Raw genomic sequence first — 20,113 nt, 5'->3', positions numbered from 1 at the left:
TCTTTTAACATGTTTTTTGATTGTCTAGTATTGAAGTTTCTTAAATGTCATGAAATATGTAAAAGAGAGAGAGAAAAAAATTATGTTAGTGTGTTTTGCTGCCTCGCCTGTCCTTTCTCTCTGACCTTTGGCGTCCATCTCCTCTGAGAAGGCAAAGCCAAAAACATCGAAACATATAAAAGCCCACAAATGAGGGCATGAATTTTGAATGTGTTGACTAAGACGGTCAAAAACACACATTAAAAAAAAAAAACAAACAAAAACCAAAAAACAAACTGTTTGAGCCTCATGATGGATTTCCATGTGGCGACTGAGAGACCACATCTGATGTTTAAGGTTTGGACACTGGACAGAAGCAGACACACTAATGACTGAGATAAGAGTGAAGCTGATTAAATCTGAGCCCACGGAGCTGGGAGAGCACAGACTGACAGATGAAGATCCAAACTGGCCAACAGCCAGCGTCTTCACAGAGCAGCTTCAGACCGGGAATCACCAAGAAACCTGGGAAGTTCACAGAGGGGCTGCTGCGACTGTGCTGCACTGGAGACATTTTATTTTAAACTTCTGATAAAGCCAAAGTCTAGCCAGGACAAAACAGATTTTACACCGTTTCTTACAGTAAATTAAGAAATTAAAAAGAAAATGACTGCATTTGCTTCCAGTAAAGGTTGACAGTGTTGGAAAATCTCTATTCAGTTGGTTTGTCCAATCAGCAGTACATAAAGGCTTTTTTCTTTTTAAAGATTTTTTTTTGGCTCTAGTGGCCTTTATTTGATAGTTAATTGACAGGAAAGTGGGAAATGAGAGAAGGGGGAAGACATGCAGCAAAGGTTGCCAAGGCTGGGAATTGAACCTGTGACAGCTGTGTTGAGGACTAAGGCCTCCATATGTGGGTTGTGCTTAACCCCTGCGCCACCACAGCAAGGCTTATTCAAGAGCTTATTTGATATGCAGCAAATATTTGACTTGTTTGATATGAAATTAAGAAAAAATTCCAATTATTCATATTTTACTTTTTTAATACTGCAATTAAGCAGCAGCAAAAATCTAATCCCCACACTGACTAACTCTGTACAGCAGCTTAAAGTGCACCACATATTTTCTGGATGTCTCTCTATATGATAAAGGAAACTACTGGTTGATACAAAGAAGCTATAAAACATCTTCAGCAGCAAAGTACAGAGCCCCTGAAAGCAAAGACAGATTGGAAATACTTCAAATTTAAGTGAAAACAGTGAAGAAAACATAAAGGGTGACTTTGAAAATAAACGAGAACAGGAGATAAAAGGCTCGTTTACCACCGAGTTACATCACCTCCCAAATTCACAGTACTAAGGCTTTGTGGTAGCGAGCAGACCACCTGCTGCACTTCCAACGTTCAAAAGACAAAGGTTTTCTCATCCAATACAAGATTTCAGCCTGTGAGAGTACACAGTACACTATGTACGCTGCACTGCACGCTACCTGATGCTAAAAGAACAAAGAAAATAGAGATCATCTAAATCTCATAGTACAATCTGGATGTTGCATTCATAGTAAAAGTTACAATCATAGAATCCATCAGTTCCAGGTCAAATTTTCTAAAACAATCTTTTTTAAGGAAAATGATAATAATAATAAAAATAAAAATAAAATAAAAAAGATAGCAACAACACCTCAGTACATGTGTTAAAGTCTGTGGAAGGTTCTAGATATTTATAATCACAGAAAACGGACGTGATTATGATACAATTCATATCAAACTCTGAAACAACACAAGATTGATCCTCTTGTTATTTCTTTGGATACTAAATTAAATAACCTGAAATGTTCATCTTTTATCCAGTATTTCACAATGTTTACAAAATTACAATCTCCCTTTAAGATTTAGTTTTCTTTTTGATTTAAAAAGAAAGGTATAATTAGATTTTCTAAGAATTAAATTCAGTTTTAACATGGATTTACATCATATTTTGATATGTAGCCTGTTTGCAGACACCACAGAGGAGCATAAATGACTAGATATTTAGACGTCAATCTGTTGTTTTTTTTTACAGATCGCTAGTTCAGTGCTGCACAAGCCTAATCTGAAACTCTTTGTTTGTAATATCTCAGTATTGAAGGTTTTTAAACTGAATTCAGACATATCCTTGAACAGATTTCCTAAAATCGTAAGGTATATATAAGTAGATGAATTAAATAAATGTAGCAGTGTAAATAATCCTCAATGTGGAATAAAAAGTCACCAGAAGAGGGAGACATGAAATGGTTGTGAAAATTACCCAACTACAGCTCACATGCTTCTGCACCGTATTAATACCATCAACGCAGCTGTAGCTCCATCAAATGGAATATTAATCCTTCCACATTTCTTCTTATTCTGTGTTTTATTTGAAAAACTTTCAGGCAGCTGCTAGATGAGTCAAACAGATCTGGGCTGTCTCTCTGTCAGCTCTGTCAGTGTGACGAGGAGGAATTTTCTTCCTTTCAGTTTATCCGCTCACCTGGACGTTAATCCTGCACCATAAATGAGACATAAGTACAGATTTTTTTATTTTTTTTAAACCAAATGTTCTCTTTTGCTGAAAGAATCTAATTAGCTGTCTTCTGAGAAGAAATTCAATTCGTGTTCAAGAAAATGAAGTAATGACAGACTTTGATCTTCTTTCTGATGAAGCTCAACCCTTTTTTTTTTTTTTTTGACCGTACTCAAATAGCACTCATCCCTCTTATTCAACATGCTAATTATTTCCTTCTTTTTTGGAGGTAATGGATCTTTGCAGCCACTCTGGTCATACATTATGAGCTAATTAAGACAAAGGGCTTATTTAGAAATCGGGAAAACAACAAGTGAAAAAGCACCATTAAAGAGAGAGGCTATCTGTCAGTGGCAGACTGAGTGGACTTCATTTTCCCGATGAGTGCTGAGCGACGATGGCTTTGGGTTTCATCTCGTGGAGTTTGAAGTGATGCGAGACTTTTCAACAATTCACAATAACGACCTTTTCTCAGAAAGCGAAAACTGTCAGGTCACAGCACGTCTCAGGTGAGGAAAAGACTATCTCTTGGCTCAGGTAAAAAGTGTTTCCCGGCAACCACCAGGAGTGCCATCAATAATGAGCTGAGAGGCATCTTTGGAGATGTTCCCCCCTCCCACTACCACCTCCATTAGAAAAAACCAAATACCTGGTTTAGCTAGCTTCTGCTGGCCCCATGACCCCACAGACAAACAACAGCCTCATTCTCCTCACCGCTGCTGACCTCATTGTCCCTTTGTGAGAGGGAAAATCCAGAGTTGCATTCTGTTAAATGGCAAATCAACAGGGCCGGACCTCCATTCCTCCCCAGCCACAGGCGTACCGATGAACAGGAGCAGCGCTGCGGCTTTTCCATCAGGACTGCACACCAGGAAAACATGGTAGGAGAAAAAATAAACACGCTACTTGTTGAGGACATTGTAGCTCCATCTGTGACAGTATTCCTAAAGTCAACACTCCTGTGATATCTTTACATTTGCTCTTTTAGTTTACAGATTTTTCATCCTTCATATGCATCTTCCATTTATAAAGTAGATTTGTTTTCTGCCTTACGGTTAATGTACTTGACTTGTAATCATTCTGCTGGAGAAAACTGCATCTTAACCTACTCAAGAATTATAGTCCCAGTGGAAAACGGGACATGAAGCTCACAGACTTTGGGCTCCTAAAGTTTTATGAGAATAACTTTTCAATGGTAGAATGTCTTTATAACTAACAGTCCTAATATTTGGTTAACACTCCCTCATGAAGAAAAATCTGTGATTTTTCTTCAACCACAGATTTAGTAGCTGGTTTGAGGATATTAGTTGCTAAATATTTGAATGTTTTTGTTCCCAGCTTTTGCTTATAAATTTTTGGAATAGTTAAAGGCCTTTCCAAAGTACTAAACATGAACTGACATCATTATTACAAAACCAGTTTTTGTGTTTGGGATCATCATCCACCTGGAACTACTATTTACATTTGTAGGCCTGTCACAATAATCAAATCAATTAATTGGATGATAAATTAAAACAAACTCATTCATTTCCATTGGCATGATTTATCGTTTCTCTCCATCTACCAAAAGCTGGAAAACAAAAGTCTTCAGTTTGGTGCTTTTGTCTCAACTAGGCCCCTTTTTTGAAGAAAATGTTTATTTACAAAGACTTCTAAATTCATTTTACTTGTTGTTTGGTTTACTTATTTTGGATATTTAAAATGTCTCCCAGTCCCAGTGTTAAATGTTGATTAAAATTTAAAGTTTATTGATCTTTGAGAATGTGTTCTTGCATTATTATTTTGACGTTACCATTATATCACTTAAAAATTATCTCAAAACAACATTATTGTTTATTGCGATAATGTCTGGAACAGTTTATCATCCAGCAAAATTTGTTATAGTGAAAAGGCCTCCATCCAGGTTTATTAATTTGAGGTTGAACCAACAAACTTGATTTATTTAATTTAGAGTATTTAGATGTGGTCTTCTATTATCTTTAGATCTGCTTAGTGAAACAGGCAAGAAAAAGTCCCACCCAATGATCCAACACCATGCTGAACAGCTTCAGGGTTTATATGTTTTAAAGCCTTACTTTGACTCCTTCAAACAGCCTTTTTGTCACTGCAGCAAAATGGCTCGATGCTCATCTGATCATAAAACGGAGTATATTTTGCACCAACCATCTGACCTGAGCAGTCAACTTTTAGAGATAACCTACGGATGTTCAAGGATAAACCAACAACTCGGGCTCAAATTTTCTATAAACTGAAAACTGATATAACACCACAGTCACTCTTCACAGTGAAGCAAAGTTCACATTACCATGGACTGAGTCACTGCTGAGCAAGGAGGAGGAATGCTCAAAAAAACAAACAAGTCAACAGCAAGACAAACTCAGAAAAAAAAGTGTTATGGTTAACAGACTGAGCTTTTTGCCCCCATGACAATGACAAGATGTAGGAGGGAACGATGGCGGCAGCGTCACGCTGTAAGCCTGTTTCACATGCGCTACAACCAGCAACAGGAATAATAGAGAACATCTGAAGTCCTCAACTTTAAATTCAAACAAAAATCCGTAAACTGGGTAATAACTATGGGGCTCGATTTTAGATTGGGTCAAGCAGAATAATATTAAGCTTCTGAAATGAGTTTGATGCCAAATGCAATAAAATGCAGTGAACATAAAAGTAAAAGAGCTAATTAAAGGGAATCCTGCCAATTCTGACAAGTATAATGGTCAAATATCCAAATTTATACCAAAAACATATCAGCTACAAGAACCATGTAGTTTCACTGAAACCATATGATTTCTCTTACACTTGCTACCCAAATATTAGTGGGGATTTATCTATGCATGTATGCATGACTGCAACAAAATTATTTTAATAATTGATTATTCTATTGCTCACTTGGATAACAAAAAAAGACAAATTTTTATACATTTCTCATTTGACAAATTGAGTCTTTTTAAATAGAATATTAGAAGTAAAAGATGCAAATAAAATATTTAAAAATATAACTGAAGTAAGAAAATAAACATTTTATTGCCTAAAATGGAATAAAATAGCATTCCTTTGAGCCAAGTGAAGCTAAACTATTTCACTTGAGGAGTTCTGGCTAAAAGTTAAATGCAAAATGTTTTTTTTTTTGTTTTTTGAGGTTTTTTTTGTTGTTGTTGTTGTTGTTGTTTTTTAACAGTTTTGGCTTAATTACTGCCCTGAATATGTTCAGATCAGTAATTATTTTACTGATCTACATTCTCCAGTTAGTGCTACTAAATTAATTTCAACAGTTGATTCATCAATTAATTTTTTCAATTAATTGTTTCGATTGTATGTATCCGAGCCTGTATTCATTTTTGACTATATGAGGATTAGATATAATCTACTATAAATTTCAATTTGTGCATCCTGTTTGCTTTTTAAAGTGTGAGGGTATTCACTCAAAAAACTAAAATAACGATTCGAATGAATGATTAAAAGCCCTCTGAAGAAATTATAATATGCAAATAAGCACTGTTGTATGTATGCAGATGAAGTGTGCACAGTAATTGTAAGATATTCACTATGCACGTCCCATATAGTGAGAAACAGGCTATAATTACTGCGATAAATTGCTTATAGAAACAGCTGCTTCTTGGCAAGATAGCTCTGTGCGCAGACACTCAGGAGTCATAAAATCTGTCTGAAAATGATGAAGAAATACAGCACTAAACACAACGTGCATCCAAGAAACAAAAACCGACAAGCCAAAGCCTCCACCAGCTCATTATGCCTCAATCAGCAGGGGGAGAGAGTTGACACACACATAGATGTTTACCACCCTGACTGCATACATCGGAGGCTGGTTAATGGCAGATAATATTCAGCGTTACAGAGGTCCTAATTAAACTCGACAGAATCTGACAGGTTGACTGTTGCTCTGGAGCAGATGGTCAGCACGGTTGCCAAATTTGTGTCATACGGAAGAAGAAGAAGAAGAAAAAAAAGCTCCAAATGAAACCTGACATGCCCCACTGTAATTCCCGCAGAGTCTTGATGGAGATGCATTGTCAGTGATTGAAAATCCAGTGGCCGTCAGTCATCCCTTTCACTCGGAGACAACAGCAGGGGTCGCGGCAACCAAAGGGGTGCAGGGCTGGTTAAAGGGCACTCGCTCTACAACTCACGGTAAGCACCATCCAGGTGACCTATACCAGCAGCTGATTGCACCAGTGACTACAGTCTACTACTTAACAAAATCACTTCTTCATTAAAACAACAACATTTATATTAGTATTTTAATTCCTTGGTATCATATTCCTAGAAAAAAAAAACCAAAACAAAAAAAAAAACAAGAGCTTAATTTCTTCTACTGTTGGTGCTGTGTGTTCACAGATTTACCAGCTGACATTTGATCGCACCTTTCAGCTCACATCAGGGTTCTGAAAGCATTAATACCTTTATTAACTGTTTCTGCAGCTCATAGGCTGGTGAGGCTGCTGGCAGCGGTGTGCGCAGTCGGACTCCTGGGAGGCTTACTTGTAGGTGTCTGGTTTCTAGGTGAGTCAATGTGTCTGAGAAATAATGACTAAATGAGCTTAGCTGGAGCTACAAAGTAAAAATAAAATGTGCTACAAAAAAAAGAAAAAAAAGCCTCGTTAAAACTGCTAGGGGGATACAGTGCCTCGCAAAACTATTCAGATAAGTTTCCTTAAACTTTGACGTTTTATAAAATTAAAAAGTCACAGATTTCAGAATTCTTATTGGGATTTAATGCCAAGGGGTGTGGGGGGGAGGAATGTGGCAATAAATTATATTCAGTTAAAATTTTGTGGAGTCATCTTTTGCTGCAACTCTTGGGAGTATTTCTCCAAGAGCGCTGACAATAGAGTTCAGTCAGAAAGGAAAAACAGCATCTTTCAACATTTTAAAAGTTGTTTTAAACCTCCAGTTCTCAAAATTCCTATAGGTGAGCTCCACCGCATGAACACCAAGATCCACAGGCATGTTAAGACAGAACATATGTATGACAAGAACTTTTATTTGGATGCAATTTATGCATTCTGTTCATACACCAACTAGGGCTGCACAAAATATCGCAAATATATCATCAATGTACCATTTATAAGACTGTCTGGAGTGCAATATGTTAAGAGTTCTGAAGTTTTATTTTTCATGCCAATGCTATATTTATCGAGTAAGACAAACAAAAGCTCTCACCTGACAAATAACATTACCAAAAATGCTATTGGTTGACACAAAGTAGGAAGTATAGATTAGATGTTCCTAATGTAGACAGAGAATAGTAGACATAACCTCCTTTATGCCATTTCCCTCCAGAGTGGACACAGTGTGAGGCACTTTATTGGTGTTTGCAAATAACAGTCTGCAGAAGTCTGCTGGACCACATTAAAACCGTTCTGCAGAAATTTGCCGTAATTTTTCCTCAACACATAGTGTTTTTGCATGTAGGTCAAAAGTTTAATATTGTCCTCATGGCTTTCTAATTGCCGTTGTTCCAAACAGAACATTTTTTGGAGTGCAAAACTCAGAGTTGTACTGTTGACAGATTTCGTCTCTTGGGTGGTCGAGCTCTCAATTCTTTTCAGTTCTTCGGTAAATGCTCTCCTTACCCAGCTTGTCAAAGCCAGTGAATGCAGTCATGTTGTGACACACTCCATTTTCAGATTACAGATCGTCGTCTTACATCCCAAACCTGCTTTAAACCTCTTCACAACTTTCCCCTCAACTTGCCTGCTGTGTTTCTTGGTCTTTATGATGCTGCGTGTTCACTAAAAAAAATCACACACAGCTGGATTCTGTTTAGCAATTCTGCAACTTTGGAAGGCATTTGGTTGCCCTGAATTTTATTTAATATTTAGCAACATGTGGCTATAAGAGAAAAATAATTTTCTTACATTGTCTTAGAACCTTCATCAGATGTGTATTTTGGAAATATCAAAATTTATTAAAGTAATTCTAATAAGAGGACATCGTTTTTAAACAGTTAAAAACAATGCATGCTTTTCCTTTTGCTTCATAATTATTTTCTATCAGGGCTTAATAGTTAAGCAGTTGCTTAGGGCCCCCACACCACCAGGGGGGCCTCAAGAGCACCAAGCTAGCATGATAAAATATATCGATATATAAAATAACATTGTAAATTATACAAACTAAATGCTATTCAACACAGAAAAACTATTTCTATACTATTTTTACAGTTGTTACAAATAGATTATCTTCCTGCTGTTGAGGAAATATGAGATATCAAACTTGTTTACTGTAAATTTTGTGTTCATCTGCTTTTAAATAATTGAAATAATATGCCACACTTGAATACTACTCTGCATTTCAAAATCTAAATCTTTTTTGTTTGTTTGTTACTCCCACAAGGATAGAAACAGCCATAATGACACTGCTATGATGCAAGCTAACTACAAATGATGCTAATGATAGTCAGTATGTTACACACAGAGCAGCTTAGGAATAATAAAGCATCTGGTGTAGACATGTTGGTATGGGGGGAGAGGGGGGGAAATAAAAATCTGCTTAGGGCTCCAAAAAGGCTTGGGCCGGCCCTGTGCTCTATCACACTACATCCCTTGTGGCTGTAGTGTAACAAAATGTGAAGATACCGGTATGAATACTTTTGCAAGGCACTGCTTATACAATCTCAGAGCTAATGCTAATTTCCAAAAAGCCCAATAATATGTAGTAACTCGACTAACACCACATGTTTTATTCATGATCAATTCTGGGTGCTGCACTTTGTTATTACTTATTTGCAGACTTATCTTAACACAGATAACCCTGCAAGAACCTAATGAGGGCTGACACTGTTGTCTGGCCAATTAATTCATCTGGCACCAGTAGAAAGAATCTAATTATGCTTAAGTCTTCAAATGATTCATTATCCTCATTTTTATTTAAAAACCTTTAACAGGATGCAAAATGGGAGCTTGGCAGTAAATAAAAGCCGCTCGGATAATGTAACATATGGGTGTAAAAATAAGGATTACTTGAGTTCAGGTCCAGGTCCAAAAGTAGGAAAAAAAAAACTGGTTCATACTAATAAAACAGACTGTATTTTGGTCCTTACCCTATTTTTTTTCCTACAGCTGCACAAAAGATAGCATTGTAAATCATGCTAAATTAGATCTTTGTTAGTCTTTCCAGATTCATCATTTATTTCTGACAATTTTATTACTGCATAGATTTTAATTTGCTCCAAGCACTAATTCAGAACGACTGGTAACATTTAGAAAAACAAGATTTTGCTGCTCATCTGCCGGGGTGATTTTAAAACTCAAACTGCTCTCTGCGTTCAGTCAAACTTCTGCTGAGGCCATCTTCTTCCCAAACCTCGGTCGGGCTTGGAGATACGAAGGAGACATCTTTCTGCAACGTGACTGATGATGTCTCCGTCTCCCACCCACGGAAAGGTCTGCTTCTCTTCTCGTTTCTTAAGAGTCCGTTTCCCTCGGCTTCATGAATTAACAGTCAGAGCAGGAGTGTGTTGCTGCACAGTTTATTGTCAAGTGATTCATTACACGGCATCAAGGGTCACCTCTGCAGTGAGTTTTACATCAGCGGCAGCTAAATCTGTACATAACAGCTGCTTCTTGTTGTCCTTTGCCTCGCTTGCGAGAGAATATCATTGACTGACGTAAAAGAAACATCACGGTTAATGACCTCTTTGTGCCAACTATATTAACACAGGTACTTGTGCATTTTCAAAATTTATCGCCCTGTGCACCTATTCATTACTGCTGGCTGAGAGTTCGTCTCCGGAGGGATTTTTGAATCAATCAGGTTCAGTGTTTTACAGAATCAGCCCGGAGAACTCCCTACTGGAGATCCAGCTGGGGAGGCTGCACACCTGGCTGCCGGTGTGCTCCGAGAGGTGGAACTCATCGTTGGGAACACTAGTCTGCAGGCAGCTGGGCTATCTGAGGTGTGACGGCACAAACACCACGCAAACATAATCATTTAGACTGAGATCAGTGACAACTCCCCTTTTTTTAAAACCTGCTTTTTAAACTTTACTCCTTACAAATATTCACCCCTCTTATTCTGCATTGTTTGATTCGTTTTATGCAACCAACCAACACAAAGTAGTGGGAAATAAAGGGGAAGACGAAAAAAAAAAAAAAAAAAAAAATTGTATGGGGTTCATTTGTATCCAGCCCCTTTTGATCTGTTACCCCTTGATAAAATTCATTGCCTCACCGGTTTGTTGGAGAACATTAGTGAACAACAAGCAGCATCATGCAGACCAAGGAACACAGCAGACATGTCAGAGATGAAGTACTGACATGGCCGACCATGTGAACTCACAGGCTAGGATTGGAAGGATTTAGTTCAAAACATATTCATGTGTCACCATGGCATAGTCAAAGTCCAGACCTAAATCCAGTTCAGAATTTGGGCCAAATCTTGAAGACTGATCTTCACATACATTGTCCATACAATTCAGTTCAGTCTGAACTTCTCTGCAAAGCATAACAGACAAAAGCTTCTGTCTCTTGAAGTTTTAAAAAACAACTAATTCAGAAGTGCTGGACACACATCCACAGCACAGATTTTAAATAAATTGTGTCCTTTTCCACACAGACACACCACAGTTTGTTGGTCTATCACACAAAATGTAAATGCATTTAGATTTGCATGACAGAATATGAAGAAGTTCAATAGGGAAGAGTTCAAGACATAAACATAGCGTGTTCATTTGCGTCTCCCACTCGTATTTTCGCTTTCTTACCAGACTGACCAGGCATAAAGGAGTGAATCTCACAGACGTTGGGCCAAACTACACGGATGGTTTCATACAAATTACCTCAGAACAGAAGAGCAGCTTAGAAAACATGTGGTACTTCAGGTGAGGTGATTAATCTCAGGCCATCATATTTACACAGATTTAACTGCTAATATATTGATTACGCCTCATTAGTTACTCCATTTATTTTCATTTAGAGAGAGCTGCATCACAGGGAAGATTATTGCTTTGCAGTGTTTTGGTAAGCAAATTAGCTTGAACTTTTGATTCAGCATTTTCACCCAACATGAAAACCTCTGTAAAACCCCTGTGAAAAGCTCAATATCGGAACAATCAGTGACTAGATCTGCTGGAGCGCTCTCTGACCAAACAGGTCTCTGATAAACGATCCTCTGTGCAGAGTGTGGGACCCGAGCGAAGCTGCCCAGGATAATAGGAGGCGTTGAGGCCCTGCTGGGCAGGTGGCCCTGGCAGGTCAGCCTCTACTACAGCAATCGTCACACCTGCGGAGGGTCCATCATCACCAGTCAATGGATAGTAACAGCAGCCCACTGTGTGCATAAGTAAGGCGGCTGAACTTAACAGCGCTACGGGTCACAGGTCGGAGCGCCTCTGAAGGGCAGCAGTCAGTCATATACTGCGTCTGTTTTCCATTTGAAATGTCAGCTACAGGCTACCTCATGTGTCCAGCTGGGTGGTCTATGCGGGCATTGTGACTCGTAGTTCGGCAAAAATCGCTCAGCACGCGGGCTACGTGGTGGAGAAGATAATCTACAACAAGAACTACAACCACAGAAGCCACGACAGCGACATAGCGCTGATGAAGCTGCGGAGACCCCTCAATTTCTCAGGTGTGTCTGTGGACGAGGTTTTCATACAAAAACCGGTGGAAACGTAAGCCTTAATTCTACGTTTAATGCTCTAGCTGCTAGACTCTAGCATAACCTCACGCTAAACATTAAATATTATAATAATCCGTTTATTTGGGTTCTTGTATTGAGTGGGGACTGAATCCTATGTTAAGAAATGTGTTGCACACTCTCTGGCATCACTAGCATCTCTAAAACAATCTGAACTTTTTGATCTGAGGTCAAATCAGTCATAAGCACTTGTGGGCCTTCCCCCAACCCCTTATTAAACGCAAAAATTCATGCGACATTTATTTTATCTGCTTAAATAATAAAATAAAACATTCAAGTTTATATTGAAGCAAATAAAATAGTTAATTTTTTAAATGCAAATCATAAGGTTCAGGGATATGTTTTTCTGATTTTCAATTGTTTTGTCAGCCCAAGCCTGAGTAAGTCGCTGGACAATTGTGATCTGAAAATACAACAATCAGACACAGGTTCTAGGAACTTTAGTTGATGGTCACATTGTTTCCTTGGGGAATCAAAATGATGCAACACCAAGCCTTATTTCTTTTAGCCACTGGCTGTAAGACTGGATTTATCTTGCCACCACACACCAAGCAGATAAAGGTGCAATTAATAATTCAAAGTACTAATAAATGTCACTAATTAACATGTTCAATTAGTAATGTGCAATGACTTGAAAGTCTACACACCCCTTTTAAAATAATAGACAAATAATTTTAAAACATTCCACTAACAAGACCACATTATCTGAACAAGTTTTGAAATGCCTCATGAAGTCTGACTTTTGTCCAACGTCAAAAAGTGGCAGAATAAATCCTTTTATTTCATATCCTGCACTGCTGTACTGTCAGAGTTGTTTCAAAGTGCTATTTTTCTGTACCTCCTTTGACTGTGGTTCAAAAGGTTATTTTCAAGCTAAACATTTTTTTTTTATCAGACATCAGATAGTAAAGGAAATACCCTCACTTCAAAGGTTTGTAAAGGAGATGGGAGGAAAAAAAAGAAACATTCAAAGCTCAAAGACAACATGAGCACACAGTGACACCTCAGGGTGACCAAGCCTTTATAGCAGCTATAAATAAGTAAACTTTGCTGTTTCAGTTCTCCTACCATAAATGTGAACACATGAAGATTCCCTGGACTCTTACCAGCAAAGCATGCTTTAACAGATAAGACAAAGATTGACATTTCCGTTAAATACTCCAAGTGGGTTTGGAGTGAAGAAAGAATGGCTACATGGAGCATCTATAACGCTCTTCAAACAAACTGTTTGAAATGCTAGGATGTTTTAAATAAAAACTGTTGTATTCAACCAGAAAACTGGATATGGGTCACATAATATAATGATTCAAAACATGTGGCAACATCTAAACAAAAATGGTTTAAAAGACACACAATCAGTCCTCTTCAAAGGTCATATCAGTCCTCGTGTGTAAATCATATAAAAAGTCGACAGGTGGAGCTGAAAAGAGGAAATGACACAAGAGAGACTTGAGATTTCTGGATGATTAAGAGGATCTCACTTTTTGTACGTTCAACTTTTGCAACATAGGAGAAAACTGAGTGAGGTCCTTCTGGCTTCCAAGGTCCAAAAGTGAGGAAATGTTTCCAGTGTGAGATTAAACTACTGCACTTACAAACTTACAATGTATCTAAAGGGATTTACAAAGGCTGCTAAAATCTGTAACAGTGTATATAGATTTGTCAAACAATCAGTGCTAAGTGGGTTTTTTTTAATTCCTCTCCCCCTTTTTTTTTTTTTAAATAGACACAATTAGACCCATCTGCTTGCCGCCGTACGACTATGATCTCCCAGGTGGCACGCAGTGCTGGATCTCTGGATGGGGATACACACAGCCCGACGGCGGTGAATTGCGGCTACACACAGACCTACATTTCACTCGTGCAACAAGTCTAATTTAAAGGCACGTTGACAGAGCGTGACACTTGTACTGACAGGCCAGCCCTGAATGCATGTTTCCTCTCTCAGTTCATTCGCCCGACACCCTGAAAGAAGCCCCAGTTCCTATAATAAGCACAAAGAAATGCAACAGCTCCTGCATGTACAACGGGGAGATCACTCCACGGATGCTCTGTGCCGGGTACACGGAAGGAAAAGTGGATGCATGTCAGGTTGGATGCATGTACTAGAAAGTACTTTTTGTTGTCTTTTTTTATAACATTAATAAAGATGTACACCCTGTTTCATTTGTGTACGGTTGTACTGAAGGCTTTCTGTGTGTACCTTATCAGGGGGATAGCGGGGGCCCTCTTGTTTGCCAGGATGAAAATTTGTGGAGGCTTGCAGGAGTCGTAAGTTGGGGGACGGGCTGCGCTGAGCCGAACCATCCCGGGGTTTACAGCAAAGTGGCTGAATTCTTGGACTGGATCTACGACATGATTGAGGTAAACACTTTTATCAACAGAAGTTATAATGCTTCGAAACTATTCATACCACTTGGAACTTAAAAAAGCGTCATTGGGAATTATTGTATGTGACAGAAGTCCAGTCAAGTTTATTATACAGCACATTTCAGCAACAAGGGAGCTCAAAGTGCTTTACACCGTAAAAACATAATATGATAGCTAATTGTGAAACAAGAAACAAATTTTTTGAAATGCCATTATCAAATTTAAGTAAATATACATCAAATATAACCATCAATGTTCCAGTTGTTATGAATCAAAGGCAGCTCTGAACAGGTGGGCTTTTCAGTTTGATATAAAGGAACTCAGCGTTTTGGCTGTTTTGCAGGTTTCTGAACGTTTGTTCCAGATTATAAGAGTACAAAAACTGAATGTTGCTTCTCCATTGTCTGGTTCTGGGGATGCAGAACTAGAAAATGGAGAAGCAGACAACCTAGTAGAAGAACTTGTGGCACAAAATTTGTAATTACACCACTTTACACTTACTTGAACCCTTATGTATATGGAGATTAAATTATACACAGGAGTACGCCACACTTTTCAGATTTTTATTTGTACTGTGCATATTTTTTCCCTGTACTTAGCAGTTATGCCCTACTTTATGTTCACTGATTTACCAGAGAAATTTGTAACTAATCTGCAAAAAAAAAAAAAAAAAGGTGGAAAAAATGTACAGGGTGTGAATGACTTTGAAAGGCACTGTAAAAATTGATGTTCACAACATGACGCCTAATTATGATCATCATACACTACCATTATCATTAATTTTGACTTGCTTATAATGAAACATAATTGTAGTTTTCACTGACTGATGATCACTCTTTTTTGCAGAATTACTGAGAACAAGAGATGCAAAAAAAAAAAGAGGAAGATACTGCCGAGTCATTTGGGATGGTGGAGAACTATGGCTGTGTTTTATTTATACTTTAAATGTCAGTTAACTGACCTACACATAACGAGAGTGAAAATATAAACATACATGTTATATCTTTTATGTACCGAGTATAAATTGTACCCCTCTGAAAGCAATGTCTTGTGATTATTGCGCTGCAAAAACACCTCTTGACCACCAGGTGGCGACTGTGTGATACTTTAAAAACTAGTTTCTATAGCAACTAACAACACTAACAAAGTTAGCTTTACTTGTGGAGTTAATAAGACATTCGACATACTTTAGCTACACCAAAGAAAAAAACAACCGGAGGTTGCAGTTTAAAGCACCAGCTACCAACTAGCTAGCAGTTAGAAGCTAAAGGAAGACATTCACCTTCGTATGATGTCCAGCACCGGCGGAAGGGAAGATGTTTTACAGCAGGTCAGCCACTTTTGGGTCATGCTGGACGACTTGTCTCAAAGCGACCCAGCAGCGTACCGCAAGTTCATAGAGGAACAAATGAAGAGAGGAGCTGAATTCAACGCACCGCCTGAGCTCCATTCGTGTGTGCGAACTCAGATACTGGTGAGTTTCCTGGACGGTCGGCAGCAGGTGCGCTTGATTGATTAGGACAGCTTGCACTTGCAGATATGGGGACGTCAAATGCCGTCTGGATAAAGTTTTACAGTCAGAGGAGACAAAACATTGGGATATTCGGTCAAAATGGGAGAAAAAAGTACGTTTGAAAACGTCATGATGAGGCTATTAAACCAAGTAGACGATATCAACTTTGAAGCAGTCGGTGGCAGCAGCATCCTGCTGATGGAAAGTTGGAATGGTGTATTTCAAGTTGATGGAATAATAAAAAATGAAGAATACCTCAAAATTCTTCATCTTGCCTTCAATAAGCAACTAGACAGCAACTAAACTAAAGGCCCGAGGGTCAAATCCAACACCCCATTTTTATGTAATAAATATTTTACAAATCAAATCAGAACAGTTTTTTTTTTTTATCTTTACATTGCCAAATTACATTGATGCTAAGTTGTTAGTTAAGACAGCCATTTCTTCATATTTCAACAATTTGTCATTGTTGAAAAGTGAGAATGTCCCAAAATAAAAATGAGTTTGACACTCGGGTGGTAAACAATTACACATTTCAACAGGACACCAACAATCCATCAAAACAGTTCTGGAATGGATAAATTAGGCTAACACTAAGATTGTGGAAAGAGTCAGACTTTAACGTTTTTAAAAGTTTGTGAAAAAAACAACAACTGAAAAGCTGGGTTTGAACACCAATTCATACAAACTCTACTGGTTCTCATATGTGCTTACATGTAAGTCTGTCACAATAACACATTCTGATGGACGATAACTTGTCCCAGTGATTATTGCTGAAAAAAATTGTTCTTTTGAAACCTTTTTCAGGTTGATAATTGTATAATAATTCAAGTTGCCCTTGCCAAGACTAATAAACTTTAATTTTGTTATGAATACTTAACACTGGAGCTAGAAGATATTTTAATTATCCAAAATAAAACACAACCAAAAAACAATAAATAAAATAGAAATATAAACCACACAACTGATACCATAAATAATATGGGTTCTGATTGTTTGATTGCTCTTTAAAAAATATCAATCATTATAATGGAGATAATCAAGCTCATTTTGGTTTATTTTATGTCCATTTATCCAAACATTACTGGGTTATATACTGGAACCTGTAGTCCTATGGGTTATTTTGATCATAAGTGCATTAGACAAAATTCACAGGAAATTCAAAGTTTGGCACCAGCTTCATGTTTTGTTTTTTTTTTTTCTTTTTTTGTTAAACCCAGAAAAATATTTGATATATTATCATTCCACCCTGGAAACTGAATGCATCAAATGCATCTTTAGTAGCAGTACATTTGTATGATTTTTATGCCAAATGTATGTAAAAGTCTCAGGCTCATCTGTGTCCTTCCCAGGAGCCAAAGCCAGGTTTGCTCTACATTAACATTTGCAGCTGGAAGCGTGTGCCTGCGCCTCAGGATCAGAGCAGCTCCCTTCCTTTGTGCGGAGGAAAACTAGAGAGATGCAACGGCGAGGACCAAGGTGGCTGTAAGCTCCACGACCTTCGTCTGTGTTGCACGATGTGAGCAAGACATTCAAAGGTTTTAACCCCTGCAGGCTGTTTCGCTGTGCTGGATGTGGCGCTAAATCCTTCAGTGCTACAGAAGAGGAAAGAGGATAAAGTAGATATTAATAATATCTATATGCTGGCCCTGAGCTTTGCCCAGCAACAGCACGGGATGTCGTTATCTCAGGAGTACAGCGTCGTCAGCCGCAGTCCGAAAGGTAACCCGGACGACTTACAGTGTCGGCTCGGCTTTCAGAAGCTGCCAATCATCTCCAAGCAACTGGAAACAAGTAAGTAACCCACTAACCTCCCCAAACTTGTAAAAATAAGCAATTAATCAACTAATCGTGTAATTCAAATGAGATTGCTCATTTCCGTTAGGGATGCACCAATATAGAAATTTGGGCAGATATTTATATCCGATATTAATACTTCTGCTGTGGCCGATAATATTTTCCAATCCGAGAATCCTGCACTGCATGACTGTCACTGTCACATGACCAAACAAATACTAAATGACCAACCCTGACCGTAAACAAACAGCAACAAGATTGAAATAAATATCGTGTGTTAATATCAGCCAGGTTTTATTTATCGAGCTGATGTTGAGATGTTAAAAGGTGATGAATATTGGCTGATATCAATGTTAGTTTGGGTATATTGTGCATCCCTAATTTTCCATTCTGGTGAATGGCAATTGTGGTGACACAAACGTCAATGTATTTTATTTGTCGTCTCGGTTGTGAGTGTTCTGCGTCTCCATTTTATTTTTCGGTTTTGGTTATCATTTCATTTTGGATGTTTATATCTTTCTCTTCCAGTACTAAGTTTTCTTTTAAAAATTAAGGTTTGTTGGTGTGTGAAAGGGCTTATTTGCATTATTACGCCATTACTTCAAAATAGGCCCTGATTTTCTTAATTTTGGGAGGTCTGTAATTGGCCGATACTTACATGTGAAGCCGAACTTATCCACTGATCTTATCTGGCTCAACAAAGGTCTAAAAATCAGACACTGTCCTCTTTTGCTCTGCCGTGAGAGGTTTGATTGTCAGACCGGCCCACCAGGTTAGGTCATGTCTGCATGTTTGCAGTTACCAATAGCGACCCCACTGTTGCCAACTCTGTGACTTTCTTGCTATATTTAGTGACATTTCAGACAAAAAAGAAAAAAAATAGCATCAGCCAAAATCAGAATCAGCATATTTTTAAATATTGGTAATCAGCCAGAGAACTGCAATCAGTGCACCCCTATTTCAAAATGGTGTCAAACCAGTACAATATTATTGTTTACTACAGTAAGTTGTGAGTTACTTTATAGTACAGCAACATTTCATTCCTCTTACTCTGATAAGCTGCGGCAAACCTCTTTACTCAGGGCGTGTGGCTCCCTTCCTTTAAGGGTGTGTCGTCTGCGTCCTCCCACCAGTTTCTCTCATTCACAGCCAGTCAGACTCCAGCCGCCCTCCTGCGACAGATCTCCTCTTCTCAGCGATCGGAGGAGGACAGCGCGGCCCAAATCATTTGCAGGCCGGTGGAGCAGACGAAGGCGAATTTGATCCAGGTCATTTCCAGCACTTTCCAGGGGCCTCAGGAGCCCGAGTATGTGGTGGAGGTGAAGAGCGATGTGGCGGGAGTCCCTCGCAGCGTGGAGCTGACAGTGGAGCTGCCGAAAGTTCGTTCCATGTCAGAGTGCCAGCTGAGAGTGTCCAAGGTTAGCAGCTACTCACCCCCTCTGCCCCAAACACTTATAATGAACCGCTTCGATTCCGCTGTGCTTCGCTGGATGGCTGAATGTCATATAAAATGCATAATTGGCCTGTGAGTCTTACAGTTCCCTGAATATATATATGTGTGTATATATATATATATATATATATATATATATATATTTTTTTTTATAACTCTGCAGGAGGATGTTCTTCTAGAAGTGGAAGATGTTTACCATTTGCTTCTGGAGTTTCCAAAAACAGTAAACGAGGACACGGCCGCTGCCATTTTCAACAAGAAGAAGCGGAGGCTCACGCTGACAGCAGCTGTTTTGTGACCAATTAATTTCAGCGAGAAAAGGGAGAGGAGTTCGCCAGGTCACGCATGTAAGGACTGAACTCTCACAGCAACAGAAAACACACCTTAAGAAGCGCACTATCCAATGCAGTCAGAATTAAGAGCGCGTACTGTGGGAACATATGTCGTGCTTCAAACTAAAATCTAACAAGCTGTTTTGATTGTAGTTTGAGGCAGAGCTGTAAATTGATCTATTTTCAGAATGTTCTACAGAGAAATGTGTTAGATTGTCCCGGTGTGCTATGTTGGCTGATGTGCAGGAACAAGTTTAAATCCACTGCCTACCAAAAGATTTATTAACATCAATAACAATTTGTGTTCTGAAGAACTACATGAGGAATGTATGTTTTAGTTTTATTTTGTGAGAGGATTTTTGATACTAGTGATCTCCGTTGAACAATAAGCCTATGGCAAAAACACAAAATCTAATATGTCCGGTTTAGTTTCTAGTGCAAATGTCTTACTACACTTGAAATAAGACAA

General features: G+C 38.5%; 2 protein-coding genes and 1 long non-coding RNA gene across 5 annotated transcripts; 2 read left to right on the top strand and 1 right to left on the bottom strand.

The window, feature by feature from the left end:
- Positions 1–2,026: 2,026 nt before the first annotated feature.
- LOC106949441 (uncharacterized) lies at positions 2,027–15,920 on the bottom strand. 2 transcript variants are annotated; one of them, XR_001425392.1, is made up of 4 exons: positions 15,832–15,920; positions 14,383–14,527; positions 3,244–3,380; positions 2,027–2,499 (listed from the first exon to the last, which is right to left on the bottom strand). It is a non-coding gene; the product is annotated as an uncharacterized LOC106949441 (long non-coding RNA). The 2 variants fall into 2 exon arrangements; XR_001425387.1 differs by lacking the exon at positions 2,027–2,499 and having other exon boundaries at positions 3,219–3,380.
- tmprss5 (transmembrane serine protease 5) lies at positions 3,321–15,589 on the top strand. The gene is made up of 13 exons (XM_015035404.1): positions 3,321–3,400; positions 6,533–6,671; positions 6,963–7,043; positions 9,812–9,925; positions 10,302–10,437; positions 11,248–11,361; positions 11,457–11,500; positions 11,660–11,822; positions 11,926–12,110; positions 13,906–14,004; positions 14,128–14,270; positions 14,391–14,543; positions 15,396–15,589. Exons 1-13 carry the CDS (start codon positions 3,398–3,400, stop codon positions 15,402–15,404), a joined length of 1,383 nt encoding a protein of 460 aa, XP_014890890.1. The 5' UTR covers positions 3,321–3,397; the 3' UTR covers positions 15,405–15,589.
- pih1d2 (PIH1 domain containing 2) lies at positions 15,679–20,107 on the top strand. 2 transcript variants are annotated; one of them, XM_015035604.1, is made up of 5 exons: positions 15,679–16,023; positions 17,415–17,541; positions 17,617–17,856; positions 19,009–19,277; positions 19,476–20,107. In XM_015035604.1, the coding sequence occupies exons 1-5, from the start codon at positions 15,838–15,840 to the stop codon at positions 19,608–19,610; spliced, it is 957 nt and encodes a 318-aa protein (XP_014891090.1). In that variant the 5' UTR covers positions 15,679–15,837; the 3' UTR covers positions 19,611–20,107. The 2 variants fall into 2 exon arrangements, with proteins under 2 accessions (XP_014891090.1, XP_014891008.1); XM_015035522.1 differs by having other exon boundaries at positions 17,415–17,547.
- The last annotated feature ends 6 nt before the right edge of the window (positions 20,108–20,113 follow it).

This window comes from Poecilia latipinna, unplaced genomic scaffold, assembly GCF_001443285.1.
Source record: "Poecilia latipinna isolate Pla-1442-1.1 unplaced genomic scaffold, P_latipinna-1.0 Scaffold1, whole genome shotgun sequence".
Lineage (NCBI taxonomy): Eukaryota > Metazoa > Chordata > Actinopteri > Cyprinodontiformes > Poeciliidae > Poecilia > Poecilia latipinna.
This window is presented reverse-complemented; position numbering and strand designations above follow the sequence as displayed.